The sequence below is a fragment of the Symphalangus syndactylus genome, chromosome X (genome assembly GCF_028878055.3).
Source record: "Symphalangus syndactylus isolate Jambi chromosome X, NHGRI_mSymSyn1-v2.1_pri, whole genome shotgun sequence".
In the NCBI taxonomy this organism is placed as follows: domain Eukaryota; kingdom Metazoa; phylum Chordata; class Mammalia; order Primates; family Hylobatidae; genus Symphalangus; species Symphalangus syndactylus.
The window spans coordinates 112,217,610-112,241,224 of record NC_072447.2 but is presented as its reverse complement, the minus strand read 5'-3'; the positions used below and the strand labels follow the sequence as shown (position 1 = coordinate 112,241,224).

The 23,615-nt window shown below is 41.0% G+C and overlaps 1 protein-coding gene across 2 annotated transcripts in view; it reads left to right on the top strand.

The window, feature by feature from the left end:
• The window catches only part of COL4A6 (collagen type IV alpha 6 chain), a 279,142-nt gene that overhangs the window by 112,702 nt on the left and 142,825 nt on the right, over positions 1-23,615 (top strand). For both annotated transcript variants that reach the window (XM_055267727.2, XM_055267726.2), the window contains exon 3: positions 10,482-10,562. In XM_055267727.2, the coding sequence (XP_055123702.1) occupies positions 10,482-10,562 (81 nt within the window). The remainder of the gene's footprint in view (positions 1-10,481; positions 10,563-23,615) is intronic.

The window sequence follows — 23,615 nt, the reverse complement described above, 5'->3', positions numbered from 1 at the left end:
GTTGAGCAGATGTTGGAGGGAAATGGCTTCCTGAAATATTCAGAAATGTCTGGTGTCAGCTTCTTCCTTAAAATAAAGTATAGGTGACAAGTCCCACATGGTAGGAAGCCAGCTCCCACAGATCACTTCCTTCTCTTCTCAGAGTCTTTCATTCATAAACTCACAGGGAGCTGTTTTTAAAAGGCAAATGCACATTAAACATGGGACAGAACCCAGCTTGGTTTAATGTGGGTTTGAATGTGTGTGTGTGTGTGTGCGCACGTGTGTGTGTATGTTCACATTTCAATGCAAAGGTTTTAGGTTTTGTTTTAGAATTGCTCCAAGTAAAGTCAGATTCTCTGTATTATTAGCAAGAAGGTCATGAACGTAGGGTGATGTTAAAGGGGGCCTGGTTTAAGGGAAGAGCTCTAAGATTTTGAGTCAAACCTGGGTCTGAATTTATGCTGCTCCCTAGCTGACTGACCTTGGGAAGGCAAACTAACCCCTTGAAGCATCAGTTTTTTTTATCTGTAAAATGATAATGGTAATAGTGCCTACCTCATAGTGGAGGTGGAACAGTTCAGTGAGATAACAAAAGTGAACTACTTAATTAGGCACACAACAGATGCTCACGGTAGCCATTATTGTGAATGTGGCCCCAGGATAGGTCTGATCTAGCCAAAGAGGCCTCAGAATTTCTGGACCCTGAGGCCGCTGGCAGGGAATGAAGATTATATATATATATATATATACATGTATATACATATATATATGTATATATATATACATGTATATACATATATATATGTATATATATATATATATACCTCAGCATCTTGTATTATTTTTCTCTTTTAGATGTTTGGCTCTCTTCACTTTGTCACTTAACTAGCAAATGATACCAACTGTCTGAAACGCAGGATGTTTTTTTAATCTGGAAAATGGTCATATGAAAAATAATTCGTTTCAAAAGTAGTTATAAGAATTATATATGAAGGTTATTTAGAAAATGTACACACAGTACAAATAATACTGTGAAGTAAGTAGAGTAATATAGATAAAAAGTATCCCCAAAGAGGCACCTGTCAACACTCAACTTTCTTTTCCTGACTTTTTAAGTTTCAGGCCAATTCCTGGAACTAGTGGCAGCAGTTCCAATAAAAAACAACAACAACAAAAACAAAAAACAAAATGAAACAAAACAAAAAAACAAGAGTCACACAGTTGAAGGTATCTGGTTTCTTATCCCCGCTCTGATACTTAACTTTCTATGTTGAAAAAGTCACTTAACAGCTGAGTTTTCATTTCCTCATCTTTAAAATGGGAATTAGTCATTGAATGAGAACCTATTGGGCATCCACATGCACAGTACCAGACACTGTAATTGTAAATAATACCAGCTGACATAGATTAAGCATATTCTGAATATACCAAGTACTTGACAAAGAGCATCATCTTATTTAACCTCACTAAAACCTATAAGGTAAAATATCCCTATTTTATAGTTCAGGAAATTGAGGCTTAAAGGATTTCCATTGATTTGTCTTATAGTGAACCCAAGATCTTCATCTCAAAGGAACCTAATGTCTAGGAGGGTAGGTGAAGATATAAATAAATCATTGTAATGTTGCATATATGTCTATGTCTCAACACACACACATACATCTAACATATCTATTTCAGATTTGCGGTGGAAAATCAAATGAGATTTTATGTGAAAGACATTTTGAAGAAACCTGAAGTTATTAAAAGGGGACAGTTTTATTATGTTGTATGAAACCAAGAATGAGCAGCCATTTCAACAACCATTTACTGTGCTAATTCAAGACGAATTTGTTATATTCCAAGGACTGTCTTGTTTTGCACTGTGCGGAGTATTAACAGAGCTAACATCTTTACAGGACCACGCCTTCTTTCTTCTGAGACATAGTCACAATCCTAAAACCGATGTATTTCTTTAACCCCACCAGAGTCAATCATCCATTGATCCTACCTTTCTGCTGCCCCTTGCCCACCGCCTGTGCTCAGTTCCTTCCACAGGAAACCTAGATCCTATGGTCCATAATCATAATCACTTCTTTCCATATACCCTTGACTCCCTTGCCCCTCTTTTCCTTTATCATCCTCATCTAGCAGACCCCAACCTTGATTAAATCCAACTCTCCCTCTAATCTAAGTATGTATCCACGTGGCTGGACAAGTCTACTGAAAACCTCACAATATTGATAACTGATGTTCGTTTAAGTCTATGACCACCAAACTCAAGTGGGCCCTTAGAGCTGCCTTGCAGTCCTGCCACATTTCCCTAGTTCATGCCTTCTCCCTGCTCTCCTAACTGATTATGTCACACCTTATCTCTCTGCAAACCTCCAGTAACTCCTTCATGTTCTTATTCTCAGTTGATAAGCTTGATTCTTGTTTCACTGAGAGGAAAAACTAAGTATGTTGAAGAGAATGTCTGCATGCTTCCATTACCACATCAACTACCCTACCTGCATCTGTATCTGTGTATTCTGCCTTCCCACTTGTCACTGTGGATGAACTTTCAATTCTCTTACCTAAGGGCATTCCATCAACTTCTGTATTAGATACCATCCTCTCTTGTACACTTAAAGTCATCCCCCACAATTTTTCCATCTCTCTCCTGTGTCAACACATATTCCCTCAAACTACTCACATATTTCAATATCTCCAATCTTAACAAAAAAATTAAACATACTTCTTACCCCATATCCCTCTCTGGCTACAGTGCCATTTCTTCCATTCCCAATACCCCTTTAGATAATTGGCTATCCTGGATTTCTCCAGTTTCTCACCTCCCACTCTCTATTGAACCCCTTGCAATCTGGCTTTTAGCCACATTAAGTCACTGAAATTTGTCTGGTACAGATCACCACATTGCTAAATCCATTGGTATGTTTTCATATCTTGTCTTACTTGACCTGTCAACAATTTAAGTTTATCACTTTTTTTCCTCCTTGCTTTCCAGGGTCCCTCTGGATGTTGGTTCTTTACTCATCTCACTGGCTACTCCCTCTCAGATTCCTTCTCAAGTACCTCCTCATGTTCTCTTAACACTGACAGGCTTCAATGCTTAATTCTAGGGTGTATTCTCTTCCCTTTATCTACCTTCACTCCCTTGGTAATCTCGTCTACTTTGGAGGCTTTTTGTTTTTTAGACAGGGGCTCACTCTGTCACTCAGGCTGGGTGCAGTGGCACGATCAGCCTCAAACTCCTGGGCTCCAGTGATCCTCCTGCCTCAGCCTCCTGAATAGCTGGGACTACAGGCACATGCCACCACACCTGTCTAATTATTTTGTAGAGGTGGGGTATCACCATGTTGCCCAGGCTGGTCTCGAACTCCTCGGCTCAAGCGATCCCCCTGCCTTGGCTTCCCAAAGTGCTGGGATTACAGATTACAGACACAAGCCACCACACCTGTCTAATTTTTTTGTAGAGATGGGGTATCACCATGTTGCCCAGGCTGGTCTCGAACTCCTCGGCTCAAGCGATCCCCCTGCCTTGGCTTCCCAAAGTGCTGGGATTACAGATTACAGACACAAGCCACCACACCTAGCCCCTTGGCTTTATATAACAATGATAGCAGAGATGGTGATCTCCAGATAAACCATGTTCTTTCCTACTCTCCATGTTTTTAGGTTTTCCAGTATGTCTGGTTCTTTTTAAAGAGAATATGAACACAAGAGATGTATCACTTCCAGTAATGGGGAATTAAGAGCAGTTACTAGGATCTGAGATAGTGGAGTTGCTAGACAAAAGCAGCTTGGAAATCCAAGTCACCTTTGGAGAAGGCCACTAAGAGGAGCTGCTTGTGTCTTATTGGATTATGACAAAAGTGAGAAATCAAACTTTGTGTGCTAAACCATTGCGATCCTAGGTTTGTTACCACAACATAGTCAAGTCTATACTGACTAAGCCATCTCCCTTGAATTCCAGACTTCCATAGCCAGCTACTCAACTCCTCCATTTGAATATCTTATACACATCTCAAAACCAGAATTCCTGATGCTTCCCAAGCCAGCTTCTCCAACAGCTTTCTCCATCTGAATAAATGGCAATTGCATCCTTCTAGTTGCCTGGTACAGAAACTTTGGAGTCATTCTTGACTTCTCCCTTTCAGTCACATCCCACATCCAATCTATCAGCAAATCCTAGCAGCTCTACCTTTAAAACATACCTAGAATTATTTTACTTCTGTCAGACTCTATAACTGCCTCTCTGTTCTAAACATCCATCATCCTGCTGAACTACCACAACAGCCTCCTAGGTGGCCTTTCTGCTTCTGTGCTTTCCCCACTGCAGTTCACATGGCAGCTTGAGTAATCCCCCTTAAAAAGTAAATCCACTGGTGTCACTCGTATGTTCCAAGCCATTCAGTGGATCTCCAGGGGCAAAGCTTTTACATTGGTCTATGAAATCTTCTATGATCTGGCTCTTGCTCCAACTCTGGCTTTATCATGTATCCCATCCCCCTATTCACTGAACTCCAGGATTCTGGCTTCCTTGCTGTAGCCAAAACATCAAGCATATTCTCTCATTTACTGCCTTTGCACTTGCTGTTCCCTTTGCCTAGAATACTCTTTCCTCAGATATTCACATAACTCATTCCTTCATCTTCTATAGCAGTGTTTCTCAAACACTATGTGCATCAGAATCACCTGAAGGGCTTGTTAAAACAGATTTCTGAGCTCCACCCTAAAGTTTATGATTCAGTGGATTGTGGAGGAGACAAGAATTTGCAACTCTAACAATTTCCCAGGACTGATGATTCTGGGCCAAGGACTGTGCTTTGCAAAACACTGTTTTCTGCTCAGAAGTCCCCTTATAAGCAAGGCCGTCTCTGACTTCCTTATATAAAATAACAACCTAACCCCAACACTTTCTACCCTCTTACCCAATTTAGTTTCCTCCATAATACAGATCAACTGACAAATATGTATGTAATATTCATTTACTGTTGATCTTCCCTCTAAATTTTAAACACCATGAAAACAAGGACTTGGTTTCACTTATGGCTATATGATACTGCCACTATCACCCATCTCTAACACAGTGCCTAGCACATAGTAGGCACTTAATAAATATTTGTTGAATGAACGGTGAGAATAAAATTATACACAGCCAGTCTTCTGTGACCTAAGCTTCTGGAGAAAATTGCTCACACAGATAACTGGCCTTTGCAATCCAATCACTTCAGCTAAGCCTCTGTTACTTCCTATCTTGCTTCCTGGGTTACCTTTTGCGTCATTGTCATCCTTGCCAACCCCCATGCAAGAAAGCACTGGTGATGCCTAGAAAAGCCTATTGGTTGGTGGTAGAGGCACTGTGATGTAACTCTTTATTTCAGGAGACCCAGTGATGCTGATCTCTAACACTTGTAACTCAATTGTTCTGAGAGCAATTATTTCACAGCCCTTCACTGAATATCTGCTGTGACAGGGCTGCAGAAAAGCATAAGACATGGTCCTGATCCCAGTCTGATGGCAGAATCAAATTGAGTAAAATACTGCAAAACTCCATCAGCAAAGAGAAGAGAGTAAGAACTGCTCCTGAAATTGCCGAGAGGGAGGCAGAGTATAAGGGTGTCCTCACCAAAAAGATGGTTGAGCTGGGTTTAAAAGAATGAATAGAAGTTTTGTTTGTGGTAAAGGGAGTAGGAAAACATTTTAGACATAGGAACCAGCATCAGCAAAAGGATAGATGTGTGGAGTAGAGATTATATTTAAAATATTTAGCAAATTTAGGGTTATGGCTTAGCAAATCCTAACCTTTAACCCTAATTGCTAAATATTTTTAGCATTTAAAAATAATTTTGGAGGCCGATGTGGGAGGATCACTTCAGGCCAGGAGTTCGAGACCAGCCTGGCCAACATGGCGAAACCCCGTCTCTACTAAAAATACAAAAATTAGCTGGGTGTGGTGGCAGGTGCCTGTAATCCTAGCTACTCAGGAGGCTGAGGTGGAGAATGGCTTGAATCTGGGAGGCAGAGGCTGCAGTGAGCCCAGGTCACACCACTGCACTCCAGCCTGGATGACAGAGTGAGACTCCATCTCAAAAAAAAGTTAAGTGAGTGCAGTGATTCTCTGAAATGAGAAATAACTCATGGTGGTGATCTGGGGGAAAAAAAGTACAATCTTCCCTTTATTTACTAGGCATTTTTATTCAGTAACAATAAAACCATGAAAAATTCATTTCAATGTATAAAATGTGATTATGTTCTTGATTCAGATAATTACATATACAGACATCAACAAATCCAAATGGACATCCTGACCAAGCAAAGTGAACATCAGCTATAGACAAACTGGCATGATCATACCAGTGCACAGCACTTGATAAGGAGCTCCAGAGAGAGACCAGAATGCTGCAAAAAATGCTGAGTAGTCTAATATAGCTAATGTTAATATAATAATAATAGCTGACACTTAGTGCATACTATGAGCCAGGTACTATGTTTTGCATGCTTAATCTTATTGAGTCCTCCAATCAAACTCTATACAGTAGATACTGTCGCCATCCTCATTTTACAGACAGGAAAATTGGGTTACAGAGAGATAAAGTCACTTGCCTAAGTTCATCCAACTCGGAAATATTAGAGCTGGGATTTAAACCTGTACAGACTGACTCCAGAACTTATATTCCTAATTAAGGGATACTGCCTCAGATATTGGCTAGAACATAGTTTTGCCCCTTAACACTGTGGTTTTATACAAAGGAGTAAAATAAATTGACTTTTCCCTTATAAACGTTATGGTCTGGATGAGGAAACAAGACTCTCAGCTCTGCAACCTTAGGCACGTTGCGAAGACTCTCCCATAACAACATGAGACACTTACCCAGTGAATGGGACTTAGTGAGTATTGTTGTGGTTCACCGAAGCTGAAGTGGTCATGGAAAATATAGAACTTGAATTTGGCCTTGAGAGGTACGGAACAGTAGGAAGAATATTGCATTACGTTCAGAAGTGTTAGAATCCACTTGTTAACAGCGTGACCCAAGCCAAAATAATCTTCTTCAGTGTTATCATCTGTAAAATGGGTGATTTGGATTAGACCAATACTTCTTAACAAAAGTACACCCCAGGAGGTATTTTGGAACTTGTGAGGCCATTTGTGATTGTCAAAATGATCAGGGAGTCGGGGACACTTACTATGTGGCTGCCAGGAATGATAGGTGTTCTGAATACTATGCATCCTGAAGGATAGAGAAGACCTCTGGATATTCAGGGAGATGAAAACTCTGTTTACAATTATTTAAGTCTAGAACGTAACCACATTTTACATATTGAAATGAAGTTTTTCATGGTTTTCTTGTTACAAATAAAACTGCCCAGTAAATAAAGGGAAGATTGTACTTCCCGCCCCCCACCCACGATCATCACCATGAGTTCTTTATCATTTGAGAGAATCACTGCACTTACCAATAGCAACTGCATTCATGATACTTGAATCATCAATACTACATCCCAGTGTCATTCTGTGTCAGCAGCCTGTTACATTCATAATAATTCTCTATAGAGCTGTTGGCCTCTGACTACCACTTCATGACATCTTCTAATATAGCCATGTATGAGCTTTTATATATTGAAATACATATCTTTTTATTACAAATGACTTTTCTTTTTTTTTTCTTTGCAATACAGTTAGGAGATAATATGTGCTTTTAAAATTTTTGCTTAATTAGGAGATATACCTAATGCTAAATGATGAGTTAATGGGTGCAGCACACCAACATGGCACATGTATACATATGTAACAAACCTGCACGTTGTGCACATGTACCCTAAAACTTAAAGTATAATAATAATAAAATTTAAAAAAAAATTGCTTACATTTTTATTATAACTTATTTCTATGAATTTATTTTTAGGAAAGCAAGGGAGAGTAATAATTATAATAAAAATAATAAGGTACTGCTCGGATAGAGTTAAGAACCACTGTATTAGATTATCTCCCAAAGCCTTTCCAGTTTTAATTTTCTTGGGTATAAGATGGGTTTGATCTTGAGAGAAAAGGGAGAGCATTCCAAGGTGGAAATGACACCAGCCACATGGCCTGGTCAAGCAGGGGGTGGAGTGTCCTCAGACAAGCCAGGATAAGGCAGAGGCTTCTCAGGTCTAGTCTGGTCATGTTCCCTGGAAGCCTGCCTTCACTCCTCCCACCTCACTGTAATTGAAGACTCCTGGGGAAACTGCCAGGGCTGGCATTACAGGAAATTGCCATGTGGCCAACAGGGCTTCTCTGGTTACTTTCCTCAGTGACAAAGGACAGTGATGATTTCCTGTCTGTTAGCTGAGTGTCTTTGCCTCCTTGTTCTGGCGAGTTCCAAAGAAACCTTAGCTTCTGATTCTTATGGTTTTGTTCAGCTCCTGCTATTTTTTTTTTCCCTGTCTTATCCAGTTCCCTTGCTTCCAGCCTCTTTGCTCCATACTTGAGGGGTCTGGAAACTTTTCATCTACTATAGACCAATTTTATGGAACACTCAAACAGACATTGTTTGGAAGTAGGCCATAGCTCCAAAAAGATGCCATTTCAACTTTGGCAACACCTGTGAAGTTCTCTTCCTTGAAGGGGATGACTTTTATCACTAAATGTATTATTTTGTATTCTTATTAATTATATGTGCTTGTTGAAGACTGCTTAGAAAACACAGAAATGTATGGAGAAGGAAATACAAATTATCCATAGTACCAAGAAATATAGTACTCAACATTAGACAAGGGTGTCAGCATAGGTGAAGATAAAATTCAATGCTGCTCTCTCAGTTCTCTCTTGTATTCCAGCCCCTAGCTTCCTCCTGCCAGAGTACCTCTTGATCTCACCCTTATTAAAACTTGCCTGTCCTATATTCCATAAAATGGAAGGTAAACTGGAAAGTGTGCAATAGCACTTACCATGTCAAGGGCTTATAAGAGAGATAAAATATAATGTATAAGGAAGGTGTTTGGAATCTAAAATAGTAATATTTTGTCATAGCTTTGCCATCACTACCTTATTACCAAGGTGTTGTGATGATAAAGTGTTGTGGGAATGTCTGAAGAGATAAGAGACCATCAGAGAAATTCACAGTGCTCTCTAGGAATTAGGAAAAGGCACACAGTACACAGAGGCAAGAATGATTAAGTGTGAGGTCAGCTCATAAATATGCCTTTCTCTTTGGAAAAAACATCCAACATTAAATAAAAAAGTTGGATGGTACTAAATCCATCCCAGAGATAAAGTTCTTGTTACAGATAACAATTAGAATTTATGTTTTGCTTTTTTCCCAAGCTGGATATGGTCAGAATGGGAGTTTTTCTCATTGTTGAGTCCTTGTATTGAGGTTCTGGTAGACAAAGGACTTAGAAAACACTAAGGCTTAAGGGTTAAGGTCAAGACTTTGGAGTTATTCTGACCTGAGTTCAAATCCTACCTCCATTAATATAGTCACCAAAAATTCCTTGAGTGTCATCCATGGTTTTAGACATTAGTGATGCAGTGTTGGACAAAACAATGAAGTCCCTACGTACATGAAGCTTACATTCTAGTGGGAGTAAACAGAATGTCTAACGATGAAAAGGTAATGAAATGATGTGATTGGAAGTAACAGGAGACTCAGCAATGGCCTCTCTGAGAATGTACAATTGAACTGAGACCTGAGTGATGAAAAGAGGCCAGGATTTTTTAAAAATATCTAGGAGAAGAACATTGCAGAAAAAAGTAACAGCGAGGGCAGAGGCCCTGAGGCAGGAACAGGCTTGATGTTTTTAATGAACAGAATGAACGCCCTCCTGTGTGACTGAAGCAGAGTGAGCCAGAGAGAAAGGAGATGAGGTTGGTGAGGATCAGCACACATCAGGTCATGTGGGGGCCTTGCAGAAATTCAGCTGGCAATCATCACCATCAATCAGAGGAGAGGGAAAAATGAAGTTAGAGAGCTTGGGGGTACTGTAAAATACCAACTGAGGAATTTGGATCTGACTAACTGGGCATGGGAGTGCCAGTGTAAGGTTTGAATGGTGTGCTGAAATGGAGTTTGAGGAGAACAATTCTGAGAGCAGAGTACAAGGTAGCCATTTTCATTTGTCACTACATATCTATCACTTGAATTTCCCTCAAGTTATCTGTTACAGCTACTTCTTTACCAATGAGTGCAAATCCGTAAGTCACTGGACACCTGTTTTCACAGGAATATGTCTACAGTCTATTTCCAGCCCCCAAGTAAAGATATTCTGTTGTATATTGTGCCTGGAATTTCTACCAGTGAGGAGGTGTCTAAAGCAAAGTTCCCAAACCGGCTATTTATTTGATGAGGTATAGACCTGACCTAAAAGGATGCTAGCTTAAGATTAGTTTTTATTTCATTTGACTACTGACAACATCAGATAAGATCATTAAGCCGCAATAGATTTACTTGGTAAAGCAGCTAAGAGTTAGGTTTGCTGGGACAACATTGCTTCTTGGTTCACATGGTTTATTAACTTTTTCCTTTTTTTAATAGGGAGAGAAGTCTTATGGAAAGCCATGTGGGGGCCAAGACTGCAGTGGGAGCTGTCAGTGTTTTCCTGAGAAAGGAGCGAGAGTAAGTTGCTTATTTCATTGTTGAAAGACAAATAGTTGCATGGGAGCTGTTATCTGTTTTCTTTAGAAATAAACTGCTTAGAATTTACTCTTATGACCTCATGGAACAAGCAAAGTGATGAGGACCAGCTGGAAGGAGCTTTGCTAACTAATGATAGTCAGAGTTAGATTGGTCAAAGTCTCTGAGGTACCAAGAAGAGGTTTCCTTCATTCACTTAATGCCAAGGTTTCCTCGGAGTTTCATCTGGTATTTTTCCAAAAGCCAATTAAGTTGTAGAGAGCCAGATTGTGACAATGTTTGTAGATAAGTGTACATTTTCATAGCTCACTTGATTCTTCCCTCCCAGTCTGGGGAACAGGTGTTCCAATTGTTATCTACAGACTGTGGATGTGACTCGTCCAAAATCACCCTGCTTGTTGGTGACAGACTCAAGAGAACAGGTTAGCCATAAAGTCCAGAAATATAGGTGACGATACATAAAGAATGGTTTATAGGTATTAAATTACAACATAGGATACGTTTTAAAATGTAACACAGTCCATGTATTGTTCCTCAGCAATGCACAGTTCAAATTGTTGTGCAAATTGCAATGAACTCAGTGCATTGACACAGCATTTCTATCAATCCCTGAATATGCATAGCCCCTAGATATTTGTATCTATGATTTTCACTGAAATAAATGCATTTTTATTATAACTCAGGAAAAGTGTTGAAAGGGGTTCAATCTGAAAAAAAAAATTAGACACACACACAGGTTGAGCATGCCTAATTCAAAAATCTGAAATCTGAAATGTTTCAAAATCCAACATTTCCTGAGTACTGATGTGACACTCAGAGGAAATGCTCATTGGAGCATTTTGGATTTTGGATTTTTGGACTAGGGATGCTCCGTGTGTGTGTGCGTGTGTGTGTGTGTGTGTGTGTGTGTGTTTCCAGGATTAATGGCCATCCTACAGAGTTCAGAACTTCCCATTTCTAGCATTGTGAATACACTCTCATCACACTCAAAGAAGCCTAAGGGCTTATACTGTCAAAATAAGATAGTGGTATAAATAGGTCAACCAAACTTTCAAACCCATAGCCAAACAGGGAGCACAGTGACCATTCCACCTTCTCTTTCATTATCTTACATTTGGGGTAAAGTAAAATGTCAAACTATGCCAGAATTTGAAGGAAGAGAATAAAAATCCATCTTCTCATCAAAGGGGACTAGACCTATTCTATATTAAAGACATGGACTTAGAGAATCGTAAAATATGAGAAAGGGAAAGTATCTTAGTAAGCTTCACATCTTATTTGTTGATTGTACAGAGGAAACAGACTCAGAAGGAAAATTACTTCCTGGGATCACATAGCAAAGTGATGACAGATTCCAGGCCTTTATCTGGGTCCTTTGATTTCTCATCTATTTACGTCACCAGCTTGTCTACTGCTGCCTCTCACGGAAGACATGTTCACTGTAACCACCAAGACCCATGCCCTCACCTCTGAAACATTCTAGAAAAAAAATTTCACAATAAATATATGAACACATTCTTGAATAACATGCAAGCAGTATAGACAAAGCAAAAATCTCCCTTGATGCTCTCTCAGTGCCATTATTGTCTTTCTTATCTTTTTCTATATATAATCAGAGATGTGTACACGTATGTCCAAAAATAATCTCATTATCTGATTTTCTTTTCCAAAATAGAATTCTAAGTGTATATTCTGGGCCCTTTTTGTAAACTTAACGTGTCCTTAAGATCTTTTTCTCTACCTCGTAGTTTAATTCAGCCACCCTTTTGATGGCTACTTAGGTTGTTTCTAAATTTTTGCTATTTGTAAAATGGCAGAGCTACAGTGAAAATCTTTGAGCAGGCGTCCTTGTGTTCAAGCGTAGATACTAGCTCAAGCATAGATACATCTCTAGCATAGATACTAAGGATCATAATTACCCAGTAGAAGGGTAATAGACATTTTTAACCTTCAAAGCCACTGACAAATTAGGCTACAAAGTATTCTCCAATTTATATTCCCATCAGCATTGCACAAAAATGCCCATCTTTCTACACCCTTGCCAACACTTGATATTTTTGCTAATACGATGAGTGAAAATCATCCTAATTCCCTGAGTTTAAATGTCTTTTCACATATTACCTGGAAATTCATATTTCTTCTGTGAATTTCCTGGACATATTCTCTAGCCACTTTCCTAACTGATGATTCTTATTGACTTACTTTACCTCTGCAAAGATACAGCAAATAAAAATGACCCAAATCTATGCAAGTGAGATTTGAGGTTTGACAGAAAGGGACATTTCCCAATGGATTGTGGCAAGGTGAGAAGCAGTTAGACACAACAACCAGGAAACTGAGAAGCTCTGGGCTGTTTGTTGGGTTGGGGAGCCTTTAAAAGTAGAAAATCTTATATATCTGATCGGAGGTCAGTCCTACACCAGGCAAACATGCCTACAGTGACCTCATTGTTAAACCCCTGGCTAAGATTTTCATCTCTGGAAATGGAAGGCAGTAGATTTATTTCATGAGGGGCCCTCATTTAGGTTTCAAACATCTGGAGCCTTAGTCTGGCTTCTCTTTTGAAAACATCTGAGTGGCTGAGGGGATGGGGGATGGAGGAAATTAGAATATCACTGCACAGATTTTTCCCCCAATATTTAAAAGACACAGACTCCACACTGTCAAATATGTTCCTAAAAACGTATTTGCAAAGTCTAAAGTTTCGAAGAATGTTTGTCAAAGTTACTGAACCAGACCAAGCCATATTTCATGAGTCAAGAGCAGGAATGTCCTATTTCCCAAATAGATAAGACCGATGCTCATGCAGAAAACTGAATGCGGATGCTTGAAGCACCACCAGGTCCTGTTTAGTCATCCTCCCTTTCCTCCTACCTTCCCAGGGCCAAGCAGAATTGTTTAAACTGGCCCCAGCACTATTGACCCTGCAGGATAGCCCCTCAGTACCCCTTGTGTGCAGATGTCAGAAAGATTTGGGACTGTTTTCCTTAGCTGAGCAGAGGGCGCCATTTATATTTCAAGCTGTTCCTCTTGAGGTGGGAGGGGAATGGAACATTGGGTCACCCAGAAATATGCTGCAGCCCTTGGCAGGCCTGCCCCCTGCCTTGGGGAAACATCAAGTGCATAGCTTGCTGGGCAGTGTGTACTTTTCCTTTGCCAAAGTCTTCTTGAACTGACTAGGACATTTACACAACACCTAGCACTCCTGCAAAACTGCAATCCAACCCTTTTTGGCTGAAGCTATCTCAAACTGATTTCTCAAAGGTATGCCCTGTCTGGTAAAAGTCCCTACCTAATGTCGGTGCACTGCTTTGCAGTTTCCAAAACATCTTCTTTCAGGGGCTGTAATCCTGTATGTATGCAACAAATAAAGAAACTGGTAAGTGACTTGCCCAAGGTCACCAGCCTGCTAGTAGCTAAATCTTATTTAGCCAACTTTAAGAGAATGGCAGTCTTTAAAAATGACCTGCCTCATAGTGTTAAATAAAGGCGTTTTCCCCCAGATGTTCAGATTTGAACCTAATATATGACTTTCACTTTTCTTTCTTAGGAGTAGGTGTTATTATCTGGAAGAACTATTCTTTCGGGTTGTTCTCTTCCCTGGTATTTTTTCCCCTGCCATTTGATCACACAAAACATTTTAGGCTGACGTTTCCAACACTTCTCTTTTTTTCCCTACTAGATCTGAAAGCTATCTCTGCATTATACTCCATCAGTGTGTGTTTGTCTGAAGTTGGGGTTGGGAGGAGGGGGCAGTTTGTTTTCTTCTGAGCCTAGTATTCCTTAATACTCTTTTAGAGTTTTCCCTGTTTTAACATTGTTCTGGTGTTTATCTAAAACATAGTGACCCCCTAATTATCCATGCCATCTAAAGAAGCATTATCACAGATAATCCAAAACCATGGAGAATGCTTGGATTGCCCTCTAGGTAAAGGCTGTTTGTCCCCCATTTTATGACCTGGGACTTTATGCCTAGCTTGAGAGTTTATGAAGTTAGCCTGAGTTTCATGAGAAACTGAGCCCAGGTTTCTTAATTCCTTATCTCCTGCCTGCATCCTGCTGTTCCACTGCCCCAAATGTGTTTCCCATGAATTCCAGAACCTAGATGCATTAATAACTAGTCCTTCAATTTATTCTCCTCCTGCAAACATCTGGCATTCCCTTTGTCAGCTGACTGGTGCCATGGCTACCAAGAAGCCTTTCCATTTTCTCCTGAATTACGAAATTGCAATGTACATCTTTCCTCCTCCCTGTGTATCCCCTCATGCCCCTCTCCTGACTAGCCACTACAACACACACCAATGTCTTTGTCCTCTACTGCTCCAACATGAAAGCTCATATTGCATATCACCTCCTTGGGTGGCCAGGCCTCGCTCCAGCTGCCTGCACTTAAGTTTTGTGCCTTATTTCATGACAAATATTTGCCCTCTCACTCCTCAGACATCTGTGGACTGGCCCTATTGCTGACACTAATCACTACTAACTTACTTGTTGCCAAATCCAATGGATATTTTTCATTCCTTATCTTCCTTGATGGCCCTGCTATATAAGACACCTCCTTCTCTCCTGAAACTTTCTGTTCCCTTGAATGTTATGCTATCCTTTCCTAGTTCTTTTCCTACTGTGATTGGGATCCCCCAGCATTCTGTCCTCATCCCACTTTTCTTCTCAGTGTAGGCCTCTCCCAGGGTGGTTTTATACACTCCAGGGATTTCAGCCACCATCCATACAATGATAAATATTAAATCTCTAGCTCTAGTTCAGATCTTTCTTCTTAGTTTCAGATTGGCATTGTCAATTTCTTGCTGGATATCGCTGCTTGGATTTCACTGGCACCATAAACATGTCTATACAGAACTCCATTACCAACCCCCACCAGATGTACTCCTTCCTAAATTCTATCCATGTCTTCCGCATCCAACAAATGGCATCAACAAGCACTGAACTGCTCAAGCCAGAAAACTGGGAGTCAAGCTTGTCTTCTCTTTCCTTTCCCTACTACCTCCAATCCATCATTAAGTCCTGTCCATTTGTCTTCTGAAATTGAGCTTGAATACATACACTTCTCTCCATATCCATTTCTCCAATCCAGGCTCATATAATTTCTTGCCAGAATTCCCTCAATAACCTCGAGACTGATCTCTCAGCCCCTAATCTCACTCTCCCCCATCAATTTGTCACTGTCCTGCCATAATCTTTCCAAACACAAATATGTGTCATGAAACTCTTGCTTAAAGTCCTTCAATGGCTCCCCCATGGACTTCACAATAAAATCCTAACTCTAGAAAACCTATAAAGTCCTTCATTACCTGGCCCTGGACTACCTCTCCAATATTATCTCTCACTATCAGGAACCCTCCTCACTTCAGAAAACAAAACAAGTATTTTCAAAAAACATATGAGTTCACTGACCTATTTATAGTTCTCAGAGCTACTGTGTTGTTTAATGTGCTGCAGGTTTTATACTTGCCACCCCTTCTACATATACTAGTCTTCCACTAGCTCTGCCCTTTCTCTGTTGACTTGCTTCTACTTTTCCATCCTTTAAAACTGAGCACAGATTTCACCTCTTTGGGAAGATTTCCACAATCTGCCAGGCTGGGGTTATCTACTCTTACCATCATTTCTCTTCACTTGTCTGCTCTCCACTATCTTAAGAACAACTAAAGGGCAGAGACAGTGTTCTTATACTCTGCAGAGTCTGTAGGCACTACACACACTGTCTCATGAAAGACTGACCAACTGACCAAGCAATTTTGCATAGGTGTGGTTCTAGCCCTACTCTCCACATCCAGGATTAGCTGTTAGGATGCTGTGAAGTTGATAGGAAGTCTCCTGTTGAGGGAGTAATCCCTGCTGCTGAAAGAAGGCAGAGAGCCGGGGCAGTCATTTTCACATCTTCTTTAGCTCCTGTTAGCTGCAAGGACCACACATCTGATTTTGATAGTTTTCTCTGGGATTCTGCTTTCCTTAACTCCTCTGAGTTTTTGACCTGGCCTCTTCTTTTGCTTGATTGCTTCTTACTCTATACCTAACAATGCAAGGGACTTGGCAAAATGCTTATCTTTTACTTCCAGCAATTCATTCTTTCTCTAAGATGAGAACATTAATGAATAATTGTGAGTCAAAGGTAATCCCTAACTTTCTTTGTGACATTGTTTCCACCCTCCTCTCCACCAAACCTTTCATTAAAAACCTCTTAACCTTTTGCAAAGTTGATGGTCTTGTTCCTCTTTCTTGTGGGAGGGGCGAAGTAACTTCTGAGCAGAGAAGTAGCCACTAGGTGGCAGTAAGGGAGGGGGTAGAAAATCAGGGGTCTTTGTATATTTACATATGGTTCTTTCGGTTCAGGATAATTAATGATAGTGTTAAAACGTGTGTCTCTGCACTGAATCAAGATGGAATCATAGCACTGCAGATGTTCATGGTTATCTTAATCATTTATTTGATTGTATCGTGACATTATAGGATTTATGGAATATATTATATGTACTAGTGAGGGAAGCTTCTGCTAGAGAAGAGCCAAGGAGCTGGAGAAGGAGATAGATAAATACACAGCTGTGGAGACAAGAACACTGCTTTAACTATCCAGAGACCTAAGTGTCATGCGTGAGCTTTGCCAACTGGATGACTTTGGTTTGGTGCTTTCCCCTCTCAAGGTCTCAGTTTTCCCATAGGTAGGATGAGAGATTTGGGATGTGTGATCTCAAAGGACCTGCAAGCTCTGACAATCTAAGTCAGACACCACATTACTGTACCCTGATGGTTCCTTGCCCCTAGAGTGCATTATCATGCTTTCTAGTATTGAAGTGAGATATGGAAGGTGATGTTTGACAGTGTCCTATCCTCTGAATGGTGTCTTGGCAGCTGCCTCAGATATAACTCATTTGCTGTGGCTTCTTTACTGCTGCTGCTTCTAGACGCTCCTGACAGCTGAAATTGTGCTTCTGCAGGGATGTGCAGGACTCCCCTTCCTTGGTCATCTGGATGGTGTGATTTGAAGAGTCACAGGAATTTCTCTTCACCAAAACCCGATAAAATCTTCCCTGCCTTGCCTAGGAGTCATTCTGCTTACCGTTCTAGCTTTAGAAACCCGCTCTTTAAATGAAGCATTGCCCTGTCCTTGCATTGCTTGAATAAATCTCATGTGCCTCTCTGATGAGAGGAGCTATGCTCACTCTGCATATCTATGTGCACAAATCACAAATTTTGGGGGACCACTCAGTTTTCCTTTTGCTGTCCCTGCTAAGTCATCTGAGAGAGACATCAGATATTAAGACATGGGTGAGCATCTTGCAGGTCAACAAGCGACATATTATCTCCTCCTAGTCTACTCCCTCCTTCAGTTGCCAGATGTGTGCCCCTTTTTCTTCTTGTTCTTCCTTTCCTCCCTAGTCTGTAACTTCCCCTTTTCTCCCTCAAGACTTCCTTCCCTCTTGCTCCATTTCTAGCTTTCCATCCCTCATTCCTGGTTTCTCCACCATGGCCTCCTCCTCACCTACTTTCTCCCCTCTGCCTTCAGTTGCCTGGGATTGCTTCCTGTGTCACTTATCTTTGACTCCAGTTTCTATTTTTTGTCATTTATCAGCACACATGAAAACTGCAGCAGCAGGATAGCAGGGAGGAGTTGCTGCAATGTACTTTATAGAGGCATCCCACTTATCCGAAGATTCTTAATCTGAGAGCCTGAATAAGTGGTCTGCAAATTGGGGAGTGGAGGGGGGAGGGCATGCAGGTCAATCTGTTGGGTATAGAAGAAAATATGAACATTTCTATTTACATTTAATTTGAGAGACACTAGAAAGAAATTAAGATTTAGGATTAAAACATTTATGTAAAGTGTTTAAAGCTGTGTGGTTCACTAAATGCTATGTATTAGACTATTATTATTACTATTATATGTAATATGTATATTTTCACTGGCATCCTCATCAGGTGAGTTGGCTTTCTTCGGCTTTCCTGTTGCGCATCTCTTTAAGGTATCCTGAGGGAAGAGCTCCACAAGATGGAGGGGTGTCCTTGGGGCCCTTACTTTTTTTTCCTGAATGTATACCAGAGATATTGATGTTTCGTTGGACCTAGTTAAGTAGATTTATGGATATTATCTAACTACATTTAACCCTCACAAAATGGATAAGCAGCTTAAGAAGATTCCTGCATGTGTATTGGAATGAGTTTTTTATCAGCCTCATTATGAGGTAAAAACTATGGTAATCTAATTAAACCTGACAAGAAGTCAGCAAAAACATATTGCAAGAATAATGAAGACTATATGAAATATGGATTTATATCAATTCTCAATGATGAAAGATCTTGCCCTAAGTATATATTGTGCCTTGAGGTATTAGCCAATAATATAATAAAGCCATCACAATTAACAAGACATTTAACATGCTGTTTATTTCATCTTTGTCTCATCCTTTTACACTTTTTATTTATTGTGTGTTTCATTTTATATATATTATCATTAATACATGGGGGAGAGATTAGGACATGTGTATGATTTATATAATTGTTAATAATGTATAAATATACATGTTTTGAGGAAGCATGCTCAAAGCTTTTCTAATTGAAAAAGGGTATGCAATCAAAAGGATTTGAAGACCACTGGCCTAAACCATACTTAAAATAGATGGGAGCCCACAGACAGAGGCAAAAGAACTCTGGATAAGAGAAAAATAACTGTCACAAAGTCTCTTGCTCTTTCCTTATAGCATAGTCATGCAACCAACTTTAGAGCTTCACCTTGACAATTTCACATAGAATAAAGCAATGGAGATCTCAGGAACTGGAGAAGTGAAACACCAAAGGAACTTATAAAATAATAAAATTGCAAGCCTGGAAGGTTGGATCCAGCCCTCAAGAGGTACATCGTAGGTTACAAAAGGCTTTTCTGGCATGCCTATGAATGCTCTTTCCCTCACTTTAATTATGAATGAGCTTGGAAGAAAGTTTCAGAGAGATTAAGAGACTGTCCCAAGATCTCTTGTAAGTGACATAACTGAGATTTAAATCAAGTGTTCCATTCCCCTGCATAGAGTTCTTTCCACCATGTCAAATGGCCTCTGAAACCTTTGTGGCCATAATCATCTGAGCTCCCTGCATTACTCATTGCAGTCAGATTGTTGTGATTGGAGGAATACTTGGAGTGGAGAAAATCTGCTAGGAGGACATCCACGAGATATCAACAAATCAACTACCCTTCATCCTCTACCCTAGTGAGTAGTAATTTCTGACTGCATGTATAGCATCCATTTATATCCCTGTCTGGGTTTTAAAATGTTTTTCTAATATCCTTCTCTTTTAAAGGTTTAAGAAATGAATTCCAAGCTTAAGGAAAGCCTGTTTTTTATATGTGATTACAAGTTTTGTGAGGAGTCATGTCAGTTTTCACAGCTCTAATGTGTGTCTGTCCCTTTATGTAGGCCACTGACTGTATGAAAGTTCACTGCAATGGAGTTAGAAACGTGTGGAGATGAAATTACCAAGTATATGTCAGGGAAGTAATTTGGTGTCTACTTTGAGAAGACTCGCATTAATGGAAGTCTTCCAAGAATGTTTAAGAAAATTAATTGCACAGCAACTCTCTAAGCTATAGTAGAAGTTGATGGAAAAATGTGCATTGCTTTGCAGAAATTCGCTTCACTGTCATCTTTTCAAAAGAGCTTTTATTTTAACAAATGAGGCACATAGCCAATTATTTAATGACCATCTTTACTTTCAGAGGTGGAAGTCCTAGACTATGTTCTGTATTTTCTTTTATCTCATTGTGTTTCGTGAGGTTCAAGCCCCCTAGAAAAACATTTAAGAAAGTACTGTGGGGGCTAAATATTGGTGCAGGCACTGTGGGGAATGCAAACATTTCATAAGTACCAGACTTCTACTTAGGGCAGCTACACACACACACCAATGTTTGACTACCCATCACTGCATCTGATTAAAAGTCTGAATGGTAAATCACGAAACCTCAAATGGATAGATTGGTATGGTATGGAGTAATTAAGCAATCTCTTTTTAAAAATATTATGACAAAAAATATTTCTTTAGGAATATTAATTTGGTGAGGGTTATCCAGGGTGGATTGGAGTAAGAGACATGATAGGCAGACACTAAGCTCCCTGTTTTTAGATGAAAGTGGCATGTCCAAGATCCCCTAGCACAACAGAATGGAAACTTTGTTTTTTCTGCTGCTTAGATGCTTTCTTTCAGTGGTTTTCTCTATTCTTGAATACACACACACACACACACACACACAGAGAGAGACAGAGAGAGACCCAAACCAGTGATTTGATGATGTGACCTAGTCTTCACTTTAGATGAATGTATGACATTTTAATTTTTAAAAAATTAGCTGGAAAATAGTTCTAGCTCCTTTCCCTCACATTTCTCTAACTCTTTGGAAACCAGTGTCTCCATTGGTTAGTCCCTACTGATTCCACTTAAGGAGAATTCATCATAAAATCAAGTGGAATTGGCATCACTGAGATGACCCTGTCTTGATTCCAGAGGTAGGACTATTAGATGCTTTTCTCTGTGGGATGTTAAAGCTCCTGTAATTACTATGATGCCCAGGGAGAAAGACCAGCTCAAAGGGTCCTGAAAGAGCATCTGTTTCCTACTTGACAAATTTTATTGTGGGGGTTATAAGTATAAGGCAGAGTTTGGGGAATCATGAAAGAAGGAAGTCATTGTTTCATGCAAAACAGATTTTAAAGCTTGGTCAGCAGAAAAGTCTGCAGAGTACCTTAGAATTGTGCCCTTATCCTGAATTACTGGCTGTGACCATGGCAGGCTTCTACTGTGGACTTAGCTAAGCCCTAGGCTTTGCTATGATAGCCTTTACACCTTTTATCCTCAGCCTTATAAGCTCAGTTTTACTTTTTAATTTTTGAAGACCAAAAGAAAAAATGCTCATTTCTTTGGCCCCAAGGGAGATTAATGTATATGTTTGGTTAACAAAGAAACCGTGGTCTCTGTCCTTGTACATGTCTTTGCTAGTTCAAGTAATTGTAGTGACTTTGCATTCCATTACTTCAGTTAGGTTCTGTCTCAGAGCTGACACGAGTCAGTGATTGCTACCCCCTTCACGAGTTGTTGGGGGAATGCCAATACAGCTATGAGCAAGGGAGGGAGCTGTGGAGGAACATGCCGTGGGGCCCAGAGCGGAATAAGGGGTAACCAGGGTTCAGGAGCCAGGTTTCCCCAGAGAGAGACAAAAAGAAAGCAAACAAAAGGAAGAGACAGGTCTAAACAGGCTCCCCAGACAGGGCCCCTTTGCTTTAAGAACAGAGCCTTAAACTTCACAAAGCTCAGGGAGGAAAGGAAGCCAGGGGTTAAACATGGCCTTTGAAATTCAGTTGAAGAATTATTAACTGAAAATACACAGAGAGAAAAGCCACACATATATACAGCAACATTTGCTATTCGGAAAACCCATTCAGACACTCTATGAATTCAGAAATGTGCTTAAACCTGCATATCCACATAGATACTAATATTGACCCCTCAGGAACCACAAAGGTACCACAAAGACACAGATAATAAACATAAGAAGAGGCTCAACAGCAGGAGGACACAGAGTCCCAAGATGCCTAACGTGGGTTGCTTTTGGAGGCATGTGACAGACAGTTTAGTGATCTGATGCGATCCATTATCAGAACTGGGGTCCCATTGCTCCTGTAATTGGTACCAGAGTAAGAAATTTAAACTTCTCCCTGAATTTTACTTTTTAAATCAAGTCCAAACTGAGCCAGAGCTCTGAGAGCAGAATAGAAGCCCGTCTCTCCCTCTTCCCCCTCCTTCATCAAAGGAGCAAGGAGACTTGAAGACCTCCAGGGTCCCTTGGATGGACCAGAGCCTGCAACGTGGCAAGTCCGCCTGCCCCCTCCCTGCATTTACAGTCCAATGACCCAACGCCCCCACATCCCAGACAGTTTAACCAGCCCCCGCAGGGCCTCCTTGAGAGTTTCCCAGATTCCTGCGGGGAACCTGATCCCGCCCTGGGATCAGCACGGGCTCTTCACATCATCCCCGAGAGATCCTTGCTCCTCAGGGAGCCCCGAGAACAGCACCCGTTCCCACACACAGCCATCCCTGCAGCGCCATCACCCACCCGTGGCTGGGAGGTGACCTCCCAGGGTCAGTGGCGAGGCCGCCCAGGGAGAGGGCCCGGAGGCCAGGCGGGAAACAGAGCAGAAGCGACAGAAATTCCCCCTGCCAGCCCAGGCTGCCAGGGTAGCCCTGGACACTGCCCCGTCTGACCCGGCGCCCCACCACGCCAGGCCACGGCCAGAGGCAGAGCGGCCCTCGGCCCTCAGCTACGGGAGAAGCCAGTTCTGAAGAAGCAAACACGGCACAAAGACAAACGCAGCCTGGGAACTTTGCACCAGCTTCCACACTGGAAGGCCTCAAACGTCCCTTGTTCCAAACACCACCCTCATTCCCCCCAACAAAAATATTTACCTCGTGAAAAAAGGGAGAGCGCTAGACTCACAGAACAGACAGCAGAGCCAGAAGGGCGATCATCTAGTCTGACCCTTTCATCTTACATATGGGGAAACAGGCCCACAGTAGAGAAGAGACTTAAACTCTGAAGAGTGTTTTTGAAAAGTCTTTCCTTGATTGTGAAAGCAAGGTGTGTGTGTGTGTGTGTGTGTCTGGTGTGTACTCACACACACAACGTGAGAGAGAGAAAAAGAGGTGTGGGGATGAGATGGGGTAGAAAGGAGAAGACAGGAGAGGGGAGGGAAGGGGAGAGAAGCAGAGGGGAGGGGAGGGACTGCATGCAAGCTTGAGCCTGGGAACTTGTGAGCAGGAACACTAACTGCAGTGCAAACAAAAACATCTTTGAGTCTAAGTTTCCCCTCACTCTAGAGACCAGATTTTCTTCCCACTTCCCAGGGGCCCACAGGGACCCAGAACAGGGTAGAGAAATTTGCCATTTGGGGAGTACAAGTAAGGGCAGTGGTTGAGAGCATGGATTTTGGAGTCAGACAGCTAATCTTTTAAGCCCTGGTTCTATCATTTACTAGATGT